Here is a 27950-nt window from a genome sequence, read left to right as displayed (position 1 = left end):
GACATGAAACACAGGAGTTTAATAAAACATGAATCCACACAGCAACATGCCGAGCAGTCAAACTTCCAAAAGTTCTTCACTGGAATCAAAGTGCACAACCATGACCTCGTTTGTGGCCCAAAGCGGCTTAAACAACTAAACAAGGTTGTAATGAGTATGTTGTAGTCTTACATGAGGGGACGGACTCTACTGTCCAAATACTGACGTGGATTAGAGCACGCCATCCTCCGCAGACTTCAAACACGGAGGTGACGTAGGAGGGAGAGTGCACGGTCTGGCTTTTTATACTCCGGGATGCTTGGCAGGAAATGAACCAAGCATGTGGTGGAGCAAACCCAACATGACAAGGAGGCGGAGTCAGTCAGTCAGCCTTCCATCCCAAAGTCTTCTGTGAACTTCTTGACCTTCAGTAGGTCTTCAGTGTTGACTGTGGGTCGGGTGGTGGACAGAGAGCGGAGCATGTCTGACTGCAGGACAGACAGAGAAACAGTTTGAATCACGTTAGAGACAAAGTCACCCAAGAAAACAGTTTCCTGCTTAAAAAACAGACAGAAAACAGACGTGACCACACGGGTCTGAAGATGGTGCTTTTCTTCTACCTGCTGGACTATTCTTATAACAATCAATCAGAGACATTAAAGCATGGGTTAAAGCAATACATATTCATCCAACTGAATTTTTTTACTGGCAAAAATCAATGCAATTCCCTAAAATGTGGTGTATTGGGGGCACACACTCCTTTTTTCCCCTCAATAAATACAATAAACTCATTATACAGGACACAAATCTATTCTAAATAGCCTCTAAGGAGACAGAGAGACAAACCATAAAAAGAATGCAAAACCTGAACATAAAGGTACATAAAAGGGTGGTGGTGGTGGTGGGGGGGTATATCTTGATTCTGGGGGGGTCAAGTCAAATTTTGTATATTCTGGTGAATTGTAATGGGTATGAAGCCCTCTGAAACAAAGAAAACTCACTTCAAGGTGTCAAGTAAAAATTCTTTGTCTTCTGTAGTATTTTGATCTGTTCTAACCCGGTAAATGCACCAAACGGGTGCTGTGTCGCTGCTGTACAGTCAATAAAATACAAAATTAGGGCCTAAAGCAACTGACAACGTTGTTCTGCTGTGCACAAAGTAACACTGTCACCAGTTTTGAAAACACATGTGCACTGAGAAACTCAAAACTGGCTTATTCACATTTAATCTGTAAAATGCTCTCACTCCTAAAACAAACTAGGGCTGCAACTAACGATTATTTTAGTAATCGATTAATCGGTGGATTATTTTTTCGATTGTTTTTTACTTACGTGAGTTTTGCCATTATTTCTTTAAGTGAGATATTATTAAAAGGCCTTTATCACGCAACATCGTTTGAGCTTGTAACAAAGTTATGTTATATTCTCATCAAAAACATACCTGGAGTAGTGTTTTGTTTTATTTTGCACATACATACATCACCGACACACCACAAAGATTTCTATCAGGTTTCACCCGATTATGAGCATTTTTAGATGCTTACAGAAACTATCTCAACCACTGACAACATATTACAGCAAGAGTCCACAAAAGTATTTTAAAGGCCTGACTAAAGTGTAATATGTGATCTTTTAAGTTATTTTCATGAAAAAAGACAAATGGGCAGTTTACTGAATTTTATTTTTTCTTGTTTAAACACACAGCTTAGATGTGGTTTGACTGAAACAAACTGTCATTAAACTTAAATAAAACGGGGATGAAGTGGAGGTTTAAGAGTCAATAGGTGTTCACAGGAAACAGCTATTTATTTCTATATTTATTTATTTATGTTCATTGTTAGTTGGTTTTATCTCTTCTGTTTTGTTTTATCAGGTTCTTTTTGTCTATTTCTCTAAAACTGTATTGTAGCAATATTAGTTATTACTATTATTATTGTTGTTGCTATTATTATTAACATAAAAATAAATAAAAAAAAAATATTACAATTTGTAATACATTTGACTGTTTTACAACAACAAACGCTGAACCATTAATTATTATACAGAAAACAAATGCACACAAACGTGCTGAGATGCGAACAGCTTAATGCTAACTTTAACATTGAAAACGCCATAGACATGCTAACACGTTAGCATCGTTAGAACTTTAACCCATGCATTATGATAAAAACAAAGTTTTTAGAAGAGGAGGACACCAGCCTGGTTAAGATCCTTCTCAATTAATGCAAAGGAAACGCTCCAAAGAAACAGACATCCAGATTATACTCATGTTTGCAAATGATGAGAAATCTTAATACAACACAAATTAAAATTAGATGAGAAAAAAAAGACAAAATAATAATAACAGATGATAACTGGTTAAATATGTGCAATGCTGTGGTCATGACTTCAAGCTCAGGTTTGTGGAGGGAATTTGCATGGAAAAACAAGGTCTGATTTTTTTTTTTTTTGTTACCCCAGTATTAAAAGTAGGTCATGTAACGACCCTCAAAAGGCTCAGTGTTGGAGGAGCTGTGGGAGTCTAAGTCAGCAGCACATTTTCTGGGAATGTAGTAAGATTGCATCCTACTAGAGAGCTATAATGGAGAAACAAGGTCCAACTTTCACTCTGAAAAACACAGTGCTGATGTTTGTCATTCTGTGGAGCTACAACATAAAGCAATATTTTAGCCTATAATATATTCCAGCAGAAAACATCTGCACATCTTCAAACGTTTTTTGAAAAACGCTGCGCTGCGGCCGAATGACTGCGTACCTGCAGGAGCTCATTGTGTCCGTTCTAAACCATGTTCATGACTCTACCAGCAGTGCCGCACTGTGTTTCACACTCTTCCAAACGAGGTTCTCTGCTCCACAGAGAAGACAGAGTCGATTTTTTTGACAGATGTGACTTCTGGCTGGCGAGTGACCTTCCAGTCAGGTGGAGCTTCCAACATGGTTCATGAGTGCCAACATTTTGGCCATGTGACACGTTCCTCTGTGCGTGATGCAGCACGCAGGTTCTCCTCAGCAGCAGGAGACGGTCGAGGACATGCCCACGTTTTACCTGACTGCAGCAGATCGATGGTTACTTTGGACAGAACGCTGTCTGTCTGGGTGGACCTGGAGCAGCTCTGTGCTGTAGAACAGGCAGTGACCAGGGTATGCTCCCAGACCGGACCTGACCTCAGAGGAATCGTCATAGAGACTGAAACTCTACGTTTTGATGGGATACTTTGATTTTTATTCAACTTTTGCTCACTTATTTTCCCACGTTCAGCAAATTGTCGTTGGTTTCTATGTATACTATATACTACTATGTATGTTCCTCTGGACGGTGTTGCTGCTGCTCTGTTGTGTATCTCACCATACAAACGATGGGTTCCAGGAGCTTATCACTGGGCACATCCATCCACGTCATCTCAATGGCAGCGGGATCTCCAGGGGAACAAGGGGTTAAGAGGTCGTCCACCATCACCTGGTTGTTGCTACGTGATGGGCCACGAACCTATAGGACAAAAAAAAAAAAAACACCACCGGAGAGGAAAAGAGGTCAACGGTCACGAAGGATACAATCCTCCTGTGAACAGATAAACTGTATGTAAAAATAAGTAACTGTTCCCATGAAGGTTCAGTCACAAGTAAAACCAATAATTTAGCTCCCCCTGCTGGTCATCAATGCAAATCTGACACAGATTAGCACTCAAGGCCAAATGATTTATATCACGTGTGTGTGTGTGTGTGTGTGTGTATGTACACGTGAGAAAGTGCATAAAGAGAACTTGTGTATTTTGCTGTTTAATTTGAAAATTCCCCAACCTTAAATTATTATTATTTTTTTTTTATTCATCTGCTGATCTCTCGTCTGTTTGGCGGTCACCTCGGTAGGGGGGGGGGGGGGGGGTATATCTCACCTTTTTGAAGTGTGTGGCAGACTGCACCTTCCTGACGGGTTGCATGAGAGCATCCCGCACTATGATGCTGATGTCGGCTCCCGAGTACCCGTCGGTTTTTCGGGCCAGCTGCCGCAGATCTGTGTCACTCAGGCTGTGCGGCGTGTTGCCCAGATGAAGCCGAAACATTTGTGCTCGCGCGAGCTCCTCAGGCAGAGGGATGTAGATCCGCTTCTCAAACCTGGTACACAACAGAACCACACAGTGGCCACTTTTTCAAAACTTCAAAGAACTAGGCGGGTTCCTCAGGAGCTGGGTCACATGTTCTGGCACAAGGGTCACAGTCTAATTCCCAAATAAACCTACTCCATATCCACATAGTGTTCCGTACAAGCCTTCATCCCGTAGCTCCTCAAAACTAAATCTCTTAAGTATCAGAGAATATGCTGCTCTCAGTCATAGTTCAAAAGGAACAGTTTGCACCATGTGTCACGCTTAGTTATCATGTTACAGGGTAACATATGTCACAGAATTCAACTGAACTCATAAACATTCATTATTTGTACAATATTCACATGCTACACATAGATCGACATTTAGAACTGCACAGGGTCAAAAATGATGATAATCGTATGAAGAGAAAAAGAAATAAAATATACACAGTTAACACTGGACTATTTAAATGACCTCTAACCTTCTGCGAATAGCAGCATCTAATACCCAGGGTATGTTGGTGGCTCCCAGCACCAGGATGCCATCATTGTTGCTTCCAACACCTACAAAAACAAACAAACAAAAAAAAGTGGGATCAGAGTTATTGGTACATTTAAATACACATTATGGGAGGGGCCTTTACCCGCGACTATCGGCTTCATAAAGTCGGACACCTCTGGGTTTAACGCTCACACCGCTCAATGTGTGCTGGCAAACGTTTGCTCCTTCAAGTCCTTAGCTGAGTAGTTGTATTAATGAATGTCTTCTGCTGCTGCCGTCATCAATAAAGACCCCTGACGTTGTTCCAGCAGCAGCCATGACGTGACCAGCAGCTCCCATCATTCTGCACTTTGGACTTTGGCATGTTGATAAATGATAATCTTGGTTTTATGAGTCTATAAAACCTTTGATGTGACAGATTACAGAGACACTCTGGGATGGGATTTTTGGACTGAACCACCATTCTGATCTTGGCTTGTGTTGCTCACCTTGCATCTGTACCAGGAACTCTGTCTTTATGCGGCGGGCGGCCTCACTTTCGTTTTCGTTTCTGGAGCCACACAGGGAGTCCACTTCATCAATGAAGATGATTGAGGGTTTGTGCTGGCGAGCCAAATCGAACAGGTTCTTCACCAGCCTAACAGAGGCAGAGTTATTGAAAAGAGAAAGCCACATGATCCATCACGCAGTGAGGAGGACGAGTACAGCCACCACAGGATATAGACAGACCAGGAGTCAACATTTTCCCACATGACAACACAGACTCTTCAACCACAGAACCTGTTTCCAAACACACAAGGGTCGGCTGAAAAGTTCTGCCTCCCACCCAACTATTCAACAACAAGCAAGATACAGTAATCCCATATCTTGTGATCCAGACGGCACAGAGGGTGTGGGAAGATCTGACCCGGTGCAGTGAATCCTGTGTTTGTCTACTCGTGTGTGTGTGTTTGTGTGTGTACGAGTGCTGTCACATGGAAGAACTGCGTCTTTTCTGAGATGAACTTGCTTCATGCACAGCTTTTACAGAGTGTCCACATACTGGTCAGAGTTCACAGTCTTGCTGTGTTCCAGAAATTCTGTGGACTTTGCCATCACACCCACACTTGATGTGCATCTGTGGCTGTTGTGGGGCGCCCCCTACAGGCCTGGTCATACAGACTTGTCCTGGCTGAATTTTCGCCCTTCAAAGTCCTCCCACATTCTGACCAACATCCACACAGGTGTCATTCCTCAAGTGATAACGGGTGCACAGCCCTCCGCCGTGAGGACTCAGTAGTGGTGTCGCAGACCGAATGGTCCGCCTCTAAAAATCGGTCCGCCCTGTCTTCACTGCACGAGTCATCAGCCGCAGTTCACCAATTATCACCTCGTTTCTGCTTCAAACTGCCTCCAGTCATCATCTGTCTCAGCCACAAATATCTGAAGCTTTTCTACAACAATCACTTCCACATAAATTCAGCACTATTACATAATAAAAAACAGAGGAAGCGATCAGAGCGCCGCGGCTACACAAGCTGCTAGCTGCTGTGTTCACTGCACCTGAGTTATTTCAAAGCACCAGCAACGACTCATTGATTATCGCCTCATCTCTGCTTCAAACTGACTTTAGAATAATTTAAGAGGTTTTACTTTGTCATCTGATGGTTAATAATCACATGATTCCCTTTGATCGCTGTGGGTGTAGAGACTCAGACGAGTTGCTGTGGTCCCAAATGATGTATGCACAGTGAAGGCAGGGCGGAGCAATTTTTTTGGGGGGGGGGGTTCGGTCTATGACACTGGCACGTTGTTCCAAACGCTCATCCGTGTATGACACCAATGTGTACTAACGACTGCGTGCATGTGTTATGTTGTCTCCTGCAGGTGGGGTCAACAACTGTGTGCAGACATGAAAACGTCTGCTGATTAAACTGTCCAGAAACACGGGACATGTCTTCTTTTTGTCACGTCTTTTGAAGAAAATCCTTCTCTGTCCCACTGCACCACAAAGCTGTATGACAGCTGATGCAGCAGACAAAAGCTGCACGATTCCCAGTTCCTCCAGAACCGCAAGAACCAAGAGGCCACTGCACCCAGAGGCGCAGCAGTGGCACCAGCAGGAAGAAGACCAGGGTGAACAGGGAGGAGGGAGGGCATCATAACAAATGCACCTAACTGTCCACTTGAAGACCAGGTGTGTCTGTGGAACAAGAGTTGGACTACCAATGTGTAGACTAAGGTTTGAGTCCAGGTCTGTCCCTCAGGCTCCTCGTGTGTGTCTGTGGACAGGATACTTTATTCCCAATGTCCCAGACCACTCAGCTGTAACTGGTCACTGACCTTGGCTGGGAATGTAACCTGCAATGGAATGGTGTCCCACTCAGGGAGGGTCAGACTTTCATCCACTTCACGCTGCAGTATCCTGAGATAAGCACCAGTCCAATGGACCTCAGTATGTCTCCCCAGCAGAAGGTTCTGGCGTGGATCTGGTCATGTTGTTTCCCAGTTCCACATACTGGTTAAACTCAGTGACAATTAACATTATGAGATTAACGTTCTTTTTGACAAAGTGTCAACTGCTGGTCTGTTAGTGCTGATCATGTTCTCAGGGCTTCCCAGTGTGGAAGGTACAGTGACTTTAGAAAGCAGCACCATCAGGAAACTGAGACATACTTCTCACTCTCGCCCAGCCATTTGGACATGAGGTCAGAGGATGACACCGAAAAGAAGGTGGAGTTGTTGGCCTCCGTGGCCACAGCCTTGGCCAGGTACGACTTCCCTGTGCCGGGAGGCCCAAACAGCAGGATTCCTCTCCATGGAGTCCGCTTGCCTGAGAAAAGAAGCATATGTAGAGCCGGTCACACATCATGCTGTTTGATAAACAACAAAATTATTTGGGCTGTCAGTCCAGAGTTCTAGACTTCTTAATTAAAATCAAGAATTTTTGTGGGGGAGGGGCACCTTGTTAAAATGATGTTTCATAGTCAATTGAAACATTTAATTGTTGTAATGTCAATGTGCAAACCTGTGTGTCCTCTGAAAAAGGATGCAAACAAGACTGTATTCAACCCACTGACCCACGCTACCTTGGAAGTTACGCCACAGCTCAAGAACCATTGACTACGAGGTCTAGCTTGGTGTCAAGGTTTTATAAGATACTAGTTTCTGCAGGTTGCACTGGAACACTCTCACAAACTGGGGTGACCACGGTAACAGCAACAAAATAAATAAAAACAGTCACGACTGAACAATCTCTGAAGCTGGAGACCATAAGCTGGTCTTAAATAGTCTCCATGCTCCTGTTTCCTCCAGCTGACCGTGCCTGCTAAAATGACTGGAAACATGTTTTGACCTCGACTCCAAAAATATTTATATGGTTGTAAATTTTTTTGTTTGTTTTTGGCCTCCACAAAATGCTTCACTGAACCTTCTCCTGTCCACTTCTCCGGTGCGCGGCTCTACTCCTGTTTCACCATTTCTGTGACTAATGAAAATAAACCTGCTAAAATACAACCTTGCATCAAATGTTTAAATATTGGCATAATGTTTAATCTGGGAATAACAGTGATGAAATTAAGGTCTGGAAAAGAAAGAAAGAAAAACAACAATGACAACAAAAAAAAAACCAACCCTGAACTTCTTTTGGAAGATATTTCTGGGCAGCAAACCTCAGCATTCTGATGCACTTTGGTAGCAAAGTTTTGTGAGATGTGATTCAGTAACAGTGTAATCTGAGGGACAGCAAACGGCTGGGCGGTGCAGTCAGGGAGAGCACCACTTAAAGGCCTCTTCTTACCTCTGCAAAGGAAATTATGTTTTAAGGAGGCAAACTGAAGAAGGGCACAAATAAAACAGGATACCTGTGAAGAGGTGGGGGAATTTGATGGGCAGTATCACCGCCTCCTTCAGGGCTTCCTTGGCCCCCTCCAGTCCAGCCACGTCATTCCATCTGACATTTGGTTTCTCCATAACAATAGCACCTGGATCATCCAAACACAGCTTCTACTGATCAAAAAGTGGGTCAGAGACATTTAAGACATGTGCAAACTCACCCAATCTACTTTCAGCCCACACAGTCTATAATTTATCAGCGGGACATCTCGAAAGGAGATTTCCCTTTTTGATTTCATACCATCAACATTAAAGACATAAAAGGCAACATGGTGATTATTTTTTAAGAGGCAGAACAACTGAAAGCTGAACACGAGTCCTTAAACCAGAACAAAAGAAAATAAAAACCTCATATAAATCAGACATGTTAAATCATACTGGGGAGAAAAAAAAAGATTAATCTCAGCTCTGAGTAGCCCGTTCAGCATTTTATACACATTTTTGTTTATGTGCACTGCAATGCCCTGAAGAAGGTTGTCTGACCAAAAGCTTGGGTAAAAAAAAAGAATTGCATGGATCCAGGTGTGCTGAAAATTCTTCTTTAAATTTACTGCAGTTATTTTTCTAGCACCTTTGTTTAGTGTCTCGAACAATCAACAGACACAATGTATTGTAGTACATAAAAAGGAAAGCAAAGTACATCACTTAATCTTGATCACAAAAACAAAAAACAAAAAAAGAAATGCTGTATGTTCAAGAAGAAGCAGAAAGACACAGAAATGCTCATCAAATCCGAGCCCTTCTTCTGTTTTAAATGCTCAAAAGGTCACCCCTCGTCTACCGTTATATACTTAACTTCCTGATTATTAATTAACTCATTACATACTTATATTATTTAAGTTATTAAATTATAACGTTCTCCAATCTCTTACTGAAACGTTTTTCTACAGTTTTTGAGATTTGTGGGAGAAAAGAGAGAGGTTTGTAATTATCACCGTAGTGATCGTGAGTGCGGTGCACAGCTTTAAATCATAAATTAGACAAAAACAACAAAAACCAGGGAGGCGAGTTGCCCACTGTGAACCTTGTGACTGTCCAGGAGCTCCATCAAACTGTGGGAGATTGCTGCCAAATATTATCCTTGTTAAGGTTCAAAAAATGAAGAGGAAAAAGTCAAATATAAATCGCACTGGGGTACAAGTCACACTTTTTGTGTATTATACGCCCTTTAACTTTGGATTTTTCCTTTCTTTTTTTTGCATTGTTGTGTACTATTCTTTTGTTTTTATTCAGGGATGACATTGGCAAATTCGATTTTCAGAGGAAAATAAGCCAGGGTCCAGGGGCTGCAGGCCCCGGCGGGTCCAGGGCAGAGCCAAAGCATTTTTGCTGTTTTAAAACATGTAAATTGCACTAAAATGATATTAAAAACTACTATAAATGCCAGCTGTTCATATCTATAATTCAAACTGTAAACCCTTACTAAGACCATCTACTGTACATGTGTATTTTTGTGACCAAAATATTTTTTCATAACTAGACTTACTTGATTTTCAGAATTCTCCACTTTCAGCATGGCACACTTGTCAACAAACATACATGTACATGTATAATCCAATGTTCTATGTCCACTGAACTGTCAGACCATATAAGGTTTATATTTAGTCGATGTGATCTCCACCTATAACACTGTATCACAAGATCATTGCTTCACTTATCATACTGGACTAATTATATATGAGGACTATTTCACTGTGTCGCATCATTTTATAAAAGCGCTCTCTCGTGCGCGCTCGCTCTCTCTCTCTGACAGAGAGCGATTTTTTATTTTGAGGAGTCTGAGTCTCCTTAAAATAAACCCGCTCTCTCTCCTCTATCAGACTCCTTAAAATAAAATAAAATAAACCAGCTCTCTCGCGCGTGCACGCTCTCCCTCCCTCTCTCTCTATCTGTGTCTAATCAGAGCTGCGACTCTTTAAAATAAACGCGCACTCGCTGCATGTCGGTGCGCTCATCAAACGCCCTGATCGATCAGTCTGATCAAAGCTGAAAAGAGCTGTGACTCTAAAATAAACGCGCACTCGCTGCAAAAAAAAAAAAAAAATAATAATAATGGTAAATGACTCCACACCATGCAGTAGAGAACAGAGCGCACTTCCACAGAGGCAGAAAATAGCACTGAAACTGGTGCAGCATGGCACACGTGACTGTGTGCACACATTAAAACGCGAACACAAGCAGCTGCAAGTATGAACGAACACTGTTAAAGGCTGAGTACGCTCGTATTTCAGCCGTATTTAAATGAAACAACGCTGCAGTGAGCAGCTCTACGAATATGCCACTGTGAAAGCCCCTAAAGGTACTCCTGGCATCCCTGTTTATTAGAGTTTATTTTGTTTCGTGCTTTCATTCCTGGGAAAGTCTGATATAAATAGTCATTACAGTTATTTTTATTAACAATGAATGTGTGATATTTTGGCATAAAAGCTGCAGGACCTCACGAAATAGTAAAAATAAAAGTAAATTATATTCAGAAAAGATGGTAAGTTCTGCGAGCCGAGCCTTGAAATGAGGCGATGTTGTCGATTTGCTGAGCCTTAAAATCAGTCTCTTAGCTATGATCATTGAGTACAGAGCAGAGCTCTCTGGACAGGGAGGTCAAAGGTCAAGAGGGACTGAGACACAGGCTGAAACACACAATCATACAGCTCACAAAACCACTTGAATACTTCACACCAGGAGACATACAGCTATGGACACGTCCAGAACAGGTGGGCTCCAACATCTTCAGCAGACTTACACCCATCATATAATAGATAAATTCTATGCAGTTTGAGGTGTCATCACACTGTGACAGATCAAGTAAACTGATTAGTGACAGATTGAAATCATTTGTCCGGTGGGGGAAAAACAAAAAAAATCGCCTAATCTGTTGGTCTGCGGAGGATTTGGGGCTCTGATGGTACGAACTGACAACCACGAATGCAGGTGAACAGCGTTTTGGGACACAAACAGAAGACAAACAAAACCAATGTTTACTGGACGTCCACTGGCACGCTAACGAACAAGTACAGGACAAAACAGTAAAGAAACGTACAAACATCATCCGGGCAAACACTCACCCATAAGTTGCTCCTGCAGCTTCTTCTTCTCAGGGTTTTCACCCTCACTGTCACTATCACTCCTGTGATGGAGCAAAACAAGCGCGATCACAAAACGGAACACTGTCACACTGTACACCTGCAAACACGACCTGCCACGACATACTTGTCATTGCTCTGCGCCTCCTTTACGGGCTTCTTGCTCTGCTTGTCTTTGTTCTTCAGGTAGTCCTTAAGTTTCTCTGCTCGGTCTAGATACTGCATACACTTTGCTCGTATGCTCTCTTTTGCCTTGTCGCTGTGGGCCTCATCTGAAGGAGCCATAAGAGAAACGCACAGAAGGAATCACAGGGAGGAAAGCTTAACAAGTTAGGTTGCAGATACGACGTTAAGATGCTAAGATGCAACAGATTAAAATTATTGAGACCTGTGATAGGCCTGTCTAAACAGGTATGTCCTGAGACTTTTTTAAAAGCTTCCACAGTCTGTGGAGCCCTCAGATGGTCAGGGAGGGAGTTCCAAATATGAGGGGCAGCTGAACAGAAGGCCCTGTCTCCCATGGTGAGACGTTTGGTGCGAGAGAGACGGAGACGATAAGTGGTGTTTGCACGGAGGGAATGGAAGGATGTGTGGGGAGTGAGGAGGTCTTTGAGGTATGTGGGGGCATTACCATGGATGCATTGGTCAGTGTTGAGAGCAATCTTAAATTGGATTCTGTAGGTGATGGGGAGCCAGTGAAGGTTATGGAGTATAGGTGTAATGTATTCCTGATTATATACTCTCATCAGAATTCTAGCTGCACTGTTTTGAAAGTATTGGGGCCTTTGAAGGTTTTTTTTTTCCAGAGATCCCAAAGAGCAGAGAGTTACAGTAGCCCAGAGGAGACAAAGGCATGGACAAGTATTTCAGCATCAATGATGATGTCGTACTGCAGTGAGTGTAGTTTCAAGTTGCTGAAATGGTTCAGTTTTTGCTGCCCAAATATCCATGAGTGGAACTGTAAAGAAATGAAGACTGTGTGGCCTAAAGAACTACCTGAGGAACAGCAGAAGGCACAGACAAACCAGTGACCCTGTGTCACTCCTGGCATTTACACCTCAGAGAACACTACCTCTGGACAGCAACCAAATCATTGATGATTTTGCTCTTAACCACAACAACAGGTGCATTGTGCTGTTATGAAGACATCAATGATGTTGCCATTTTTCTCCTGAGGCTGTAGACTACATGTGTAGGTCTGTGAATGTGTGTATTGAACAGTAGCCCAGGTTTGCGTGTGTGATTTTGGTCGTTCTGTATGTCGTTAGCGACTGTCGCAGATCAGAATGTGGCTATGTGTACACACGCCTGCAAATGTTCCAGAGGTGTAGCAGAGAGCCGTCGTGACACACGGGCCCTTATTACCTGCAGACAAAAAAAAAATCTCTGGAGCCACCACTGTAACTGGTTTCTTCATCTCTCTGACTATACCAATTCTGTGTTGTCAAGTTCTTTCTTGTTATGCTTTCCTGGACATCTTCGTTCCATCACTAAGTCTTCTTGTCTTCCTTCCACTGTCCAGATGTCACACCCAGTACCTTCCTGTCTGTCTCCTTCACCACATCTGCAGTACTTTTCCAGTTGTCCAAAATTGCTTCCCCTCCATCCAGTGCCTCTCTCACCTGCTCGCTGAATTTCACACAGTCTTCCTCCTTCAGTTTCCACCATCTTATCCTTTGTTAAGCTCTCAATCTCTTCTTCTTCTTCACATCTAAAGTCATCCTACAAACCACCAGCCTATACTGTCTAGCTACTCTCTCTCCTGCCACCACCTTATAGTCTCCAATTTCTTTCAGCTGCATCTCCGAAACAGAATACAGTCCACCTGTGTGCACCTTCCTCCACTCATATGTCAGCCTGTGACCCCTCCCTTTTCTTAAAGTAGGTGTTCACCACAGCCATTTCCATCCTTTTAGCAAAATCAACGACCATCTGTCCTTCCACATTCCTATCCTTGAAACCATATCTACCCATTACGTCCTCATCACCTCTGTTCCCTTCACCAACATGCCCATTGAAGTCCGCTCCTATCACCACTCTTTTGTGCTTGGGTTCACTCTCCACCACCTCATCTAACACACACTAAAAATCTTCATTCTCCTTCATCGCATTACCTACCTGTGGGGCATATGCACTGATGATATTCATCATCAACCCTTCAATTTCTGACTTCACACTCATCACCCTGTCCGACACTCGCTTTACCTCCAACACACTCTGAACATACTCTTCCTTTAAAGGATATGTGTCATGTTTTCTAACGTCCCAGTTAGCAAGACAACATGAAAGTACTCGTGATTGTAAGTCTCTCTGCACACATGTGCTAATAATTAGTGATCGCTGATGTATTTTATTCCTCTCACTCTGAGCATTAGCAGGTGCATTTCCGGAAAACATTCACATTCACACTCGGCAATTCTCGGCTTTTTTCAGTGTGTGACGCACTTGTTAGCAAAACAGAAACATCCCAATGACCGACAGACAGAGGGTAACGAACCTGCCCCGTCCGAAAATGAGGCTTCTGAGCTGCCGTTCGAAAGTGATGGCTCGGATTTACAGAGAGGAGATGACACACTTCACCCCGAAACTTTTAACTTTTTCAGAGTGTCTGATTTTGAGACATAAAGTGTGATGGTGTGCTGTTTGTGTGGATGCTGGTTAACTGAAGCTGTGGACATGGACTTGTTACACTGGAAAAAGTCAGAATACAGTATTTCCAGGAGTTAATGGACATTATTTAAATGTGCCACAATCGTGAGAGGTGAAGCTGCAGCCGGCAATCAATGAAGCATGCACGTGCACAAAGCTGAACCTGGAGCAGAGATTGTTATTGTGTTTATGATTCATGGCAGTGCAGCTGAACAGAAACCTTCTCAAACCTTTACCGTGACTACATAAAAATGAACAGTTTTCACTTAAAAACAAGTCGTCATAACACAACATCACACTTATGTAAAGTCTGGAATTAATCTGTGCCTCAGTTCTTAACGTTAACAGCTACATTCCATTGAAGTGCACGCTGGGACGTTTCTGGTAGCTACGTCACTTGTCGGAAAGACCCAAGCACTCACGAGTACTTTGTTTTCAGACGTCTCCGTAGCTGTTTGTGGCAAATGCTGTATACTTTGAAACCGGTCACAGATGTGCACAAAGTAATCCGGGTGGATCATCGGATGGTCACTAACAGCCTAAATCTAAATTGTTATGATTTTGGTGCAACATGTCCTTTAAAATGACCACAACACCATTTCTCTTCCTAGCCACACTGTCTACCTTTCTTCTTTCCATCATATCAGCCAAAAAATAAAAAATAAAACCAGAAAATAAAATCCTAATATATTTCATAGAGGTTGAATTTTCTGGATTAATCCACAAGTTATTTGGTCCATAAAACACCAGAAAAATGGTGAAAAACACCAATTAGTGTTTATCGAAGCCCAAGACCATCATGTCCTCCAACAGTCACATTTTGTCCACAAGTCAAAAATACCCAGTTTACTGATGGACAGCAATAAAAAACAAGAACAAAACAGAAAATATTATCACTGACGCACTTTAAGTTGGTGTTTCGGAAAGGTGCTGGATTGTCAGTGCATAGCTTTTTTGGCAACCGATCACTGCAGCAAAACTTCCCACTCTCACATAAGTAGAAGTTTGTTTATGCTGTTTCTCTGTGCAATCAACTGACATGATGCGCAAAATCTATCCGGACCGAGATAAAAAAAAAAACACCTGCTGAGGGTGAGTGCTTTTTATCATTGTACATAATAATTGTTAACCATTTATTGTTGGCACAAGAAACCAGTCCCACAAGGAACGCTTATTTTTAAGAAAATGCTGGGATGAAACCCTAGGATGAAGCATTTCTGGGCATCCTCACAGCACTTTTCCACAAGAGGACAAAAAACAAATAAACAAACAAAAACAAAACAACAAACTGTGGACACAGGACCCAAAGCCTACAGTAGAGGTGTCAAACTGATTCCAGAGAGGGTGCATGTTTTCTTTGCAACAACCCACTCCACCAGGTGATTTCACTGATTAAGTGATTCCATCTCCTCACAGTGAGATTAATCAGTGAAGTCACCCGGTGGAGTGGGTTGTAAACGGTAAATAGACTGCATTTATACAGCGCTTTTCCATCTGCATCAGATGCTCAAAGCGCTTTACAATCATGCCTCACATTCACCCATTCACACAGACACACACACACAAATGTCAGTGCGCTGACATGCAAGGCACTCTCTACACACCAGGAGCAACTAGGGGATTAAGGAACTTGCCCAAGGGCCCTTAGTGATTTTCCAGTCAGGCTGGGATTTGAACCAAGGATTCTCTGGTCTCAAGCCCAATGCTTAATCACTAGACCATCACCTCCCCTGGTTGCAAAGAAAACCTGCACCATCTTGGCCCTTTCTGGGATCAGTTTGAGACCTCTGGCCTACAGCATCCAGTAGGGGCAGTCTGTGTTTTAATGAGACGGCGTACACAGACACACAAACCACAACAGTGTATTTATTTAAAACGCACACTTTCATCACAGGTGAATATTGTGACTACAATTACGATTGTGCAGTCTCACAGGAAAGCACTTCAGGAAAGTAAGTACTGACATTTACTTGGCCCCACAAATCTTAGAAACATGGTGTCTAACTAGATCCTTACTCTGGATGGCATTACCCTGACCTCTAGTAATACTGTGAGAAATCTTGGAGTCATTTTTGATCAGGATATGTCATTCAATGCGCATATTAAACAAATATGTAGGACTGCTTTTTTGCATTTGCGCAATATCTCTAAAATTAGAAAGGTCTTGTCTCAGAGTGATGCTGAAAAACTAATTCATGCATTTATTTCCTCTAGGCTGGACTATTGTAATTCATTATTATCAGGTTGTCCTAAAAGTTCCTTGAAAAGCCTTCAGTTAATTTAAAATGCTGCAGCTAGAGTACTGACAAGGACTAGAAGGAGAGAGCATATCTCACCCATATTGGCCTCTCTTCATTGGCTTCCTGTTAATTCTAGAATAGAATTTAAAATTCTTCTTCTTACTTATAAGGTTTTGAATAATCAGGTCCCATCTTATCTTAGGGACCTCATAGTACCATATCACCCCAATAGAGCGCTTCGCTCTCAGACTGCAGGCTTACTTGTAGTTCCTAGGGTTTGTAAGAGTAGAATGGAAGGCAGAGCCTTCAGCTTTCAGGCTCCTCTCCTGTGGAACCAGCTCCCAATTCAGATCAGGGAGACAGACACCCTCTCTACTTTTAAGATTAGGCTTAAAACTTTCCTTTTTGCTAAAGCTTATAGTTAGGGCTGGATCAGGTGACCCTGAACCATCCCTTAGTTATGCTGCTATAGACTTAGACTGCTGGGGGGTTCCCATGATGCACTGAGTGTTTCTTTCTCTTTTTGCTGTATGCACCACTCTGCATTTAATCATTAGTGATTGATCTCTGCTCCCCTCCACAGCATGTCTTTTTCCTGATTCTCTCCCCTCAGCCCCAACCAGTCCCAGCAGAAGACTGCCCCTCCCTGAGCCTGGTTCTGCTGGAGGTTTCTTCCTGTTAAAAGGGAGTTTTTCCTTCCCACTGTCGCCAAGTGCTTGCTCACAGGGGGTCGTTTTGACCGTTGGGGTTTTTCCGTAATTACTGTATGGCTTTGCCTTACAATATAAAGCGCCTTGGGGCAACTGTTTGTTGTGATTTGGCGCTATATAAATAAAATTGATTTGATTTATGTTGCATTGAACAGATTTTGACCGCTTGTCCTTTGAGTAACAACGATGGACACAAAGAGAAAGTGACACAGGAGCATCATGTCTGAGGACTCACATTTGATGGCGTGGAGAAAATACTCCACAGCGTGCTGGTATAGGCGCAGGGCCTCCTCATAGTTCTTTGCCTTGTCTTCCTCTGTGGCTTTGGTCACCAGGTCAATGGCTTTCTACACAGACAGGGGACACAGTCATCATGAGTCAGTCCACAGACCACCTGCGGTCCATCACAGTGCATTCACAAAGTATTCACAGCGCTTCACTTTTTCCACATTTTATGTTTCAACCTTCTTCCAAAATGAAGTAAATTCATTTTTTCCCTCAAAAATTCTACACACAACACCCCATAATGACAATGTGAAAAAACGTATTATTTTTGCAAATGTATTTAAAATAAAAATAATAATAAAAAAATCCTAAGAAATTACATGTACAGAAGTATTTACAGTCTTATTCATGGTATTTACAGTCTTAAAGTACGAGGTCTGTTAGAAAAGTATCAGACCTTTTTATTTTTTTGCAAAAACCTGATGGATTTGAATCATGTGTGCTTGCATGAGCCAACCTTGAACCTTCGTGCGCATGCGTGAACTTTTTCACGCCTGTTGATTGCGTCATTTGCTGGTAAGCAGCCTTTGTGTGAGGACGTGTGTAGTGCGCTTGGCGGATTTTCATTGCAAGGAAAAAGACGGAATGACTGGAGCAGCGCCACATCAAATTTTGCCAAAAACTGGGCGACAGCCAGGTGGAAACCATTCAGAAGATTCAAGCGGCTTTCAGTGACGATGCTATGAGCATCACACAGATTAAGGAGCGGTACAACTGGTTTAAAGACGTCCGCACAACGTTGGAGAGCGAGCCACGCTCCGGGCGGCCATCAAATCAAATCAACTTTATTTATAAAGCACTTGAAAAAACAGCTACAGCTGAAACAAAGTGCTGTACACAAGGGGACATACAAACCACAAAGTACAAAAAAAAAAAAAAAAAAAAAAACCAAGCCGCCCCCCCCCCCAAAAAATTTACTAAAACAAGTAAAATCAGTTAAAACAACCAAAACAGATCAAGATCTCATTCCGGGTTAAAAGCCAGTGCATAAAAGTGGGTTTTAAGATTAGTTTTAAAAACAAAAAGTGAAGAGGCCTGCCTGATGTGGAGCGGTAACTCGTTCTACATCTTTGGAGCCACAACAGAAAAAGCATGCTGAACATGCTGAAATGACCAGATCATTTCCAAAGTGAACGCTGTGGTGATGCAGGACCGTCGTGTGTCTATCCGAAAACTGCGGAAGAGGTGGACATCAGCACTTTTTCGGCACATTTCACTGTGACAGAAGATTTAGCCATGAAAAGAGTGGTGGTGAAATCCGTGCCAAAGGCTTCGGCACGAAGCTGCTGACGGCGGAGCCAAAGCAGCTCCGTGTTGAAGTCTCACAGGACATGCTGTGACATGCCCACCTCTTCCACAATTTCTCGGATAGTCACACAACTGAAAAGTCACCGAAAGCCGTCTGAATCATCCGAATGGTTTCCACCTGGCTGTTGCCCAGTTTCTGGCAAAATTTGATGCGGCGCTGCTCCAGTCGTTCCACCTTTTTCCTTGCAATGAAAATCCGCCGAGCGCACTACACGTCCTCACACAAAGGCAGCTTACCAGAAAATGATGCAATCGACAGGCATGAAAAAGTTCACGCATGCGCATGAAGGTTCAAGGTTGCCTGATGCAAGCACACGTGATTCAAATCCATCAGGTTTTTGCAAAAAATAAAAAGGTCCGATACTTTTCTAACAGACCTCGTATTTACAGTCTTATTTACAATATTTACAGTATTAAAGTATTTACAGTCTTTACAGCCATAAAGTTCAAAATTGAGCTCAGGTGCCTCCTGTTTCCACTGATCTTCCTTGAAATGTTTCTACAGCTTAATTGGAGTCCACCTGGGGTAAATTCAGTTGAATGGACCTGATTTGGAAAGACACACACCTGTCTACATATAAGGTCCCACAGCTGACAGTCAGAGCACAAACCAAGCATGAAGTCAAAGGAATTGTTTGTAGACCTCAGAGACAGGACTGTCTGGAGGCACAAATCTAGGGAAGGGTACAGAAACATTTCTGCTGCTTTGAAGGTCCCAATGAGCACAGTGGCCTCCATCATCCGTAAATGGAAGAAGTTCAGATCCACCAGGACTCTTCCTAGAGCTGGACGCCCGTCTAAACTAAGCGATTGGGGGGGAAGGGCTAGGCCTGAGTACCGAACTTCGGTTCTTTTGTGGCCCCGACCGAAATGCTTTGGTAGTACGGCGAATCAAAACATGCCTCATCTTTCGGTGCCAAGTTTCGGTTCTCAGATGTTAATCACGTGCAAAAGAAAAGCGGTTCGCAGCCGCAGTCCTCTCAGCATTCAAGTCCACCTGTGGATGTTACAGAGCACGAGCAGCCTGATTCAAAATCTCCACCACCGGACTCCACTTCATCTGAGAGTACCAACAATGGCACTATGTCTGGGATACCAACAAGTAAATTTACTTAATGTTACTGCAACTTAATACGTGAATCACTTTGAAGCGTGAAGCAATGAAACACTGCTTTGACCTGCTGCTTCGTTGCTTCACTGCCTTTCAGAAGCAGCAAATCCGACATGACGTGCAACAGCTGACTGAGCTCAGCTCAGAGGTATGGAGTAACATTCCTGTCAAAATGTTTGAAATGCTTTTGACAAAAACTATGGTGTTTTTAAGTGTTCTTTTGATTAATAAGGTTAAGCCTGCCTTGTGTGAAGCACCTTGAGGCAACTCTGTTGTGATTTGGCCCTATATAAATGAAAATAAATTGAAATTGAAAAATTTTGCACTGGAAATTATTTGTCATTTATTTTTTCTGATGCTTGGAGTGGAAAATTACCAAGGCTGAAAAATAAAACTCAAGATTTGTACTATGTGTAATGTAATTTTATTTTTGTTAGAATTTCTCATAAAATTGGTATCGAAAAAAGTATTGTTCAGGAACTGGTATCAAAGTATTGGTATCATATTGGTACCGGTATCAAAAATGTTTGATTGATACCCAGCACTAAGAAGGGCCTTAGTCAGGGAGATGACCAAGAACCTGAGGGTCACTCTGTCAGAGCGCCAGCATTCCTCTGTGGAGAGAGGAGAACCTTCCAGAAGGACAACCAACTCTGCAGCAATCCACCAATCAGGCCTGTATTAGTCCAGGAGCCAGTCATCAATTTACCTGATTGGTACCACTGAAGGCGACCAAATGACACTTAGAATCCAGCCTCAATGTCAGTGTCAGGGCCTACAAAAAATGTACGATAAACATCCCAGGGTGGTAGCTGTAGCCAGGTAAACTGTAAATGGACTGCATTTATATAGCGCTTTTCCATCTACATCAGACGCTCAAAGCACTTTACACATCAATGACCCACATTCACCCTAATGTCAGGCTGCTGCCATGCAAGGTGCCCACTACACACTGGGAGCAACTAGCGGATTAAGGACCTTGCCAAGGGCCTTTAGTGACTTTCTGGTCAGGCTGGGATTTGAACCAAGGATCCTCTGGTCTAAAGCCCAACGCTTAACCACTAGCCCATCACCTCCCCTAGGTAGGGGTCAATGAAGAATTACACAGAGGTCAAAATGTAAAAATGCTCCAATCACGTTGAAAACTATATCACATTATTTGTCTGCTCATCCCGATGTGAGACAGCAGCTTCACATCGGGATGAATGTGAGGCGTTGATATGTAAAGAGCTTTGAGCGTCTGATGGAGATGGAAAAGCACTATATACATGCAGTCCATTTACAAATGGTGACAAAGGTCAGTTTCAGTTTGTACAGGGGTAAAAAGTTAAAGTTGCTCCAATTTCAGTAAAGTTATTGTTTTGGGATGCAAATTATTGCTTTGGGTTGTTAAGGAACAGTTTGCAGTGAAGCATAGTGGTGGCAGCATCATGCTGTGGGCATGTTTATCAGCAACAGGAACTGGGAGACTAGTCAGGATTGACGGAAAGATGAATGCAACAATCAAATCAAATCAAATCAATTTTATTTATATAGCGCCAAATCACAACAAACAGTTGCCCCAAGGCGCTTTATATTGTAAGGCAAAGCCATACAATAATTACGGAAAAACCCCAACGGTCAAAACGACCCCCTGTGAGCAAGCACTTGGCGACAGTGGGAAGGAAAAACTCCCTTTTAACAGGAAGAAACCTCCAGTAGAACCAGGCTCAGGGAGGGGCAGTCTTCTGCTGGGACTGGTTGGGGCTGAGGGAGAGAACCAGGAAAAAGACATGCTGTGGAGGGAAGCAGAGATCAATCACTAATGATTAAATGCAGAGTGGTGCATACAGAGCAAAAAGAGAAAGAAACACTCAGTGCATCATGGGAACCCCCCAGCAGTCTACGTCTGTAGCAGCATAACTAAAGGATGGTTCAGGGTCACCTGATCCAGCCCTAACTATAAGCTTTAGCAAAAAGGAAAGTTTTAAGCCTAATCTTAAAAGTAGAGAGGGTGTCTGTCTCCCTGATCTGACTTGGGAGCTGGTTCCACAGGAGAGGAGCCTGAAAGCTGAAGGCTCTGCCTCCCATTCTACTCTTACAAACCCTAGGAACTACAAGTAAGCCTGCAGTCTGAGAGCGAAGCGCTCTATTGGGGTGATATGGTACTACGAGGTCCCTAAGATAAGATGGGACCTGATTATTCAAAACCTTATAAGTAAGAAGAAGAATTTTAAATTCTATTCTAGAATTAACAGGAAGCAAATGAAGAGAGGCCAATATGGGTGAGATATGCTCTCTCCTTCTAGTCCCCGTCAGTACTCTAGCTGCAGCATTTTGAATTAACTGAAGGCTTTTTAGGGAACTTTTAGGACAACCTGATAATAATGAATTACAATAGTCCAGCCTAGAGGAAATAAATGCATGAATTAGTTTTTCAGCATCACTCTGAGACAAGACCTTTCTGATTTTAGAGATATTGCGTAAATGCAAAAAAGCAGTCCTACATATTTGTTTAATATGCGTTTTGAATGACATATCCTGATCAAAAATGACTCCAAGATTTCTCACAGTATTACTAGAGGTCAGGGTAATGCCATCCAGAGTAAGGATCTGGTTAGACACCATGTTTCTAAGATTTGTGGGGCCAAGTACAATAACTTCAGTTTTATCTGAGTTTAAAAGCAGGAAATTAGAGGTCATCCATGTCTTTATGTCTGTAAGACAATCCTGCAGTTTAGCTAATTGGTGTGTGTCCTCTGGCTTCATGGATAGATAAAGCTGGGTATCATCTGCGTAACAATGAAAATTTAAGCAATGCCGTCTAATAATACTGCCTAAAGGAAGCATGTATAAAGTGAATAAAATTGGTCCTAGCATAGAACCTTGTGGAACTCCATAATTAACCTTAGTCTGTGAAGAAGATTCCCCATTTACATGAACAAGTTGTAATCTATTAGATAAATATGATTCAAACCACCGCAGCGCAGTGCCTTTAATACCTATGGCATGCTCTAATCTCTGTAATAAAATTTTATGGTCAACAGTATCAAAAGCAGCACTGAGGTCTAACAGAACAAGCACAGAGATGAGTCCACTGTCTGAGGCCATAAGAAGATCATTTGTAACCTTCACTAATGCTGTTTCTGTACTATGATGAATTCTAAAACCTGACTGAAACTCTTCAAATAGACCATTCCTCTGCAGATGATCAGTTAGCTGTTTTACAACTACCCTTTCAAGAATTTTTGAGAGAAAAGGAAGGTTGGAGATTGGCCTATAATTAGCTAAGATAGCTGGGTCAAGTCATGGCTTTTTAAGTAATGGTTTAATTACTGCCACCTTAAAAGCCTGTGGTACATGGCCAACTAATAAAGATAGATTGATCATATTTAAGATCGAAGCATTAAATAATGGTAGGGCTTCCTTGAGCAGCCTGGTAGGAATGGGGTCTAATAGACATGTTGATGGTTTGGATGAAGTAACTAATGAAAATAACTCAGACAGAACAATCTGAGAGAAAGAGTCTAACCAAATACCGGCATCACTGAAAGCAGCCAAAGATAACGATACGTCTTTGGGATGGTTATGAGTAATTTTTTCTCCAATAGTTAAAATTTTATTAGCAAAGAAAGTCATGAAGTCATTACTAGTTAAAGTTAAAGGAATACTCGGCTCAATAGAGCTCTGACTCTTTGTCAGCCTGGCTACAGTGCTGAAAAGAAACCTGGGGTTGTTCTTATTTTCTTCAATTAGTGATGAGTAGTAAGATGTCCTAGCTTTACGGAGGGCTTTTTTATAGAGCAACAGACTCTTTTTCCAGGCTAAGTGAAGATCTTCTAAATTAGTGAGACGCCATTTCCTCTCCAACTTACGGGTTATCTGCTTTAAGCTGCGAGTTTGTGAGTTATACCACGGAGTCAGGCACTTCTGATTTAAAGCTCTCTTTTTCAGAGGAGCTACAGCATCCAAAGTTGTCTTCAATGAGGATGTAAAACTATTGACGAGATACTCTATCTCCCTTACAGAGTTTAGGTAGCTACTCTGCACTGTGTTGGTATATGGCATTAGAGAACATAAAGAAGGAATCATATCCTTAAACCTAGTTACAGCGCTTTCTGAAAGACTTCTAGTGTAATGAAACTTATTCCCCACTGCTGGGTAGTCCATCAGAGTAAATGTAAATGTTATTAAGAAATGATCAGACAGAAGGTGATATGGTACTATGAGGTCCCTAAGATGTACAGAGTGTACAGAGAACAACAATGTACAGAGAAATCCTGGATGAAAACCTGCTCCAGAGCGCTCTTGACCTCAGACTGGGGCAACAGTTCATCTTTCAGCAAGACAATGACCCGAAGCACACAGCCAAGATATCAAAGGAGTGGCTTCAGGACAACTCTGTGAATGTCCTTGAGTGGTCCAGCCAGAGCACAGACCTGAATCAGACTGAACATCTCTGGAGTGGGGAGCGTCTGTGCACCGACGCTCCCCATCCAACCTGATGGAGCTTGACAGGTGCTGCAAAGAGGAATGAACCAAACTACCCAAAGATAGGTGCACCAAGCTTGTGGCATCATATTCAAGAAGACTTGAGGCTGTAATTGTTGCCAAAGGTGCATCAACAAAGTATTGAACAAAGGCTGTGAATACTTATGTACATGAGGGTTTTTTTTATTTTTAATAAATTTACAAAAATAAAAAAAGCAGCAAACTTTTTTTCTCATGTTGTTATTATGGGGTGTTGTGTGTAGACCGCCTGCAGTCCGTCGACAGCAAACGCGCCGGTCGTCATCAGTCTGTCCACAGACCGCCTGCAGTCTGTCGACAGCAAACGCGCCGGTCGTCATCAGTCTGTCCACAGACCGCCTGCAGTCCGTCGAGAGCAAACGCGTCGGTGGTCATCAGTCTGTCCACAGACCGCCTGCAGTCCGTCGAGAGCAAACGCGTCGGTGGTTATCAGTCTGTCCACAGACCGCCTGCAGTCCGTCAACAGCAAACGCGTCGGTGGCCATCAGTCTGTCCACAGACCACCTGCAGTCCGTCGACAGCAAACGCGTCGGTCATCATCAGTCCGTCCACAGACCACCTGCAGTCCGTGGTCAGCAAACGCGTCGGTCATCATCAGTCCGTCCACAGACCGCCTGCAGTCCGTGGTCAGCAAACGCGTCGGTGGTTATCAGTCTGTCCACAGACCGCCTGCAGTCCGTCGAGAGCAAACGCGTCGGTCGTCATCAGTCTGTCCACAGACCGCCTGCAGTCCGTCGAGAGCAAACGCGTCAGTGGTTATCAGTCTGTCCACAGACCGCCTGCAGTCCGTCGACAGCAAACGCGTCGGTGGCCATCAGTCTGTCCACAGACCACCTGCAGTCCGTCGACAGCAAACGCGTCGGTCATCATCAGTCCGTCCACAGACCACCTGCAGTCCGTGGTCAGCAAACGCGTCAGTCATCATCAGTCCGTCCACAGACCGCCTGCAGTCCGTCGACAGCAAACGCGTCGGTGGTCATCAGTCTGTTATTTATGGAGACACAGCCCATAGTTACCTTAGCGGCTCCTTTCACCGCTAACACCGTTAGCTACCTTCAACACTTGACAATTATCCACAAAATTAATGCACGCTAACAGCACGTACTTGAAGACGTGCTGTTGAAGCTTTTATTTGTTTAAGATGGTCAAGCTAACAGGCGCTAGCGTTAGCTGCTGTCTTTATTCGGTTAGCTAGCTGCGGGCCGCTGGCAGCAATTAGCTGCTCAGGAGTTTGCTGATAACCTGAAGTGTTGACGTTGTCATTTCATCTCCTGCTGTCCGCGCACGTTTCTGTCCTCCGGTCGTCGGTGAAGTGACGCAGCCGTTAACCGAGCAGAAGGAGACAGTTTGTTGTTGACATGACAAAAGACGGTGACAGCTCCTAACAAGCTCCCTACAAAACAAACGATAATACCGGCTAAATCCTTCACAATAAAACGTTGTGTGCGAGTCCAATCTTTCAAATTAAAATTGCACTTTATCCTCGAGGTGCACCTCAAAAACTAAGATTATCATGGAAAACTGATTTTTTATATATTGTAGACTCATTACATATAAAATTAAATGTGCAGAGCAACTTTTTATTTTAATTTAGATAATTATGGCCTACAACTCCAAAAAAGAACCACCGCTGAGGGGAGCATATTTGAAGGTGTGACTGAGGAAGATGCAGAGGACAACGTGAGATGGAAACAGTTGATCTGCTGTGGCGCCCCCTAATGGGAACAGCCAAAAGAAGAAAAAGAAGATTATTTTCTAGAATCAGTCCATAAAAAGATTTATCTCACAGAAATGTCAAACTTCTGAACAAAGAGTATCAAGGGTGCAATTTGGAAGTAGAAATTGGGGGGGGGGGGGGGGGGGGGTGAGGCCTGCAGGGCCGAAGCCCATAGGCCGGGGGTCTGGGGGCCGCTTTAGGTGGCGAGAGGTGGCGTAAATTATACACCAAAATGAACCAGCACTGGAATCCACATAAAAATGAAGATGATCAACATGATAAACAGTGCCATTATACAAATCAATGCATATGTTACATAAATAACACTTTCCTGATTATACTACATAATAATCAATACAAATCCCGCCTTTGCGGGATTGTTATGGAGCACGATCCGTGGTCACAGCGCTGACTGCAAAGAAAGCGCTGCTTGCCTTTTTCTCCAGACTTCGAGCCTGGAGCCAGAGCAGCGCTGAGCTTAACTTCATGTGGTGTGATCGTTTTAGACAATGAAATTGATAATAACTGTAGTTTTATCATTCCCTTAATTCGCTCGTGCTGCAACCAGGTTTTGTCGTCTCCATTCGGTTGTCACAATAAAATAAATACAGAAATACATTTAAAAAATAAAGAAATCTGACAGATTAGGTGTGTCTTATTAATTGAGCGAGTGGTCCCTCGCTATAACGCCGTTCACCTGTCGTGGCCTCGGAGTCTCGGAGTATTTAGTCCAATTTTGCATGTCTTTTTTTTTACAGTGTTCTGTGTTCTGGGTGTCTGTTTATAAGAATCTTGTCGCCCAGAAGAAACAACTACTACACCAACAACTACTCATAACTGTGTTTGTCACACGGAAACAAACACCTGCAGCCAGGTGTGAGTGGAAAAAGGCGCAGCGTCAGGACGCAGAGGCCCGATCTGTGAAATACTGGTCAGTCACTATTAATAATTTCTTATGTGTCCGACCTTGTTCGTTGATCGTTAAAATTAATTCGTTAGATCTAAATGCCATCATAATTATTTATAGGAAAACTTTCTATTTTTATTTCTCAAACAAATGTTTGGGCCTGAAAACAGTTTGGTCTTATTTTCCTACTAAGGTTTGAACTTTGAGAGTGTTTACACACGAGAGAAAAGTGAGAAAATGTTCATGCCTGATTGAGAAAGTGTATAAACTGTGTAGTGAGGGGTTTTACAGCTTTGAAACATCTATAATAAATGTAAAAAATAACGCTGACTACGTCGCAGTTTTGCGTATTTCGGGCTATTTTTTAGAACGTAACTCCAGCGATTAATGACGGACCACTGTAACACTTTATTGATTATATAATACAAAACAATTGATACGACGGCCGCTTTTGACGCTCTATTGGCACGCGTCGTGATTTGTGGAGTTCTTTTTCTTTGCCGTCTTCCCGGCTTCCATGTCGTAAAATGAGGGTGTGTCTGAAGCAGAGTCTGAATATTTATGGGCGTGTTTATTATAATTACGGTCGTTTCCACCCGCCGCATTTATCAAGATCACGTCAGGCGTACGCCAGAAATGGGCAGGTGCACACTGCTTGATACATGTCACGGCGACTTTGGTGTATTTCAAGTTTACACCGTAAATTTACGCCACAAGTGCGCAACATTGATACATGAGGCCCAATATCACCATTTCCCTCAAATATTGTTCACAAACCAGTCTAAATCTGTGATAGTGAGCACTTCTCCTTTGCTGAGATAATCCATCCCACCTCACAGGTGTGCCATACCAAGATGCTGATTAGACACCATGATTAGTGCACAGGTGTGCCTTAGACTGCCCACAATAAAAGGCCACTCTGAAAGGTGCAGTTTTATCACACAGCACAATGCCACAGATGTCGCAAGATTTGAGGGAGCGTGCGATTGGCATGCT

At 42.9% G+C, this 27950-nt stretch overlaps 1 protein-coding gene across 1 annotated transcript; it reads right to left on the bottom strand.

Annotated features, from left to right (window-relative positions):
* Positions 1 to 25763, bottom strand: vps4a (vacuolar protein sorting 4 homolog A). The gene is made up of 11 exons (XM_034175659.1): positions 25573 to 25763; positions 17353 to 17464; positions 11646 to 11790; positions 11501 to 11562; positions 8408 to 8527; positions 7221 to 7377; positions 5054 to 5202; positions 4546 to 4627; positions 3873 to 4092; positions 3326 to 3466; positions 1 to 467 (listed from the first exon to the last, which is right to left on the bottom strand). Exons 1-11 carry the CDS (start codon positions 25591 to 25593, stop codon positions 366 to 368), a joined length of 1311 nt encoding a protein of 436 aa, XP_034031550.1. The 5' UTR covers positions 25594 to 25763; the 3' UTR covers positions 1 to 365.
* Positions 25764 to 27950: the final 2187 nt, after the last annotated feature.

This window comes from Thalassophryne amazonica, chromosome 8, assembly GCF_902500255.1.
Source record: "Thalassophryne amazonica chromosome 8, fThaAma1.1, whole genome shotgun sequence".
Lineage (NCBI taxonomy): Eukaryota > Metazoa > Chordata > Actinopteri > Batrachoidiformes > Batrachoididae > Thalassophryne > Thalassophryne amazonica.
Note: the sequence above shows the minus strand (reverse complement) of the source record. Positions and strands in the feature narration are given on the sequence as shown.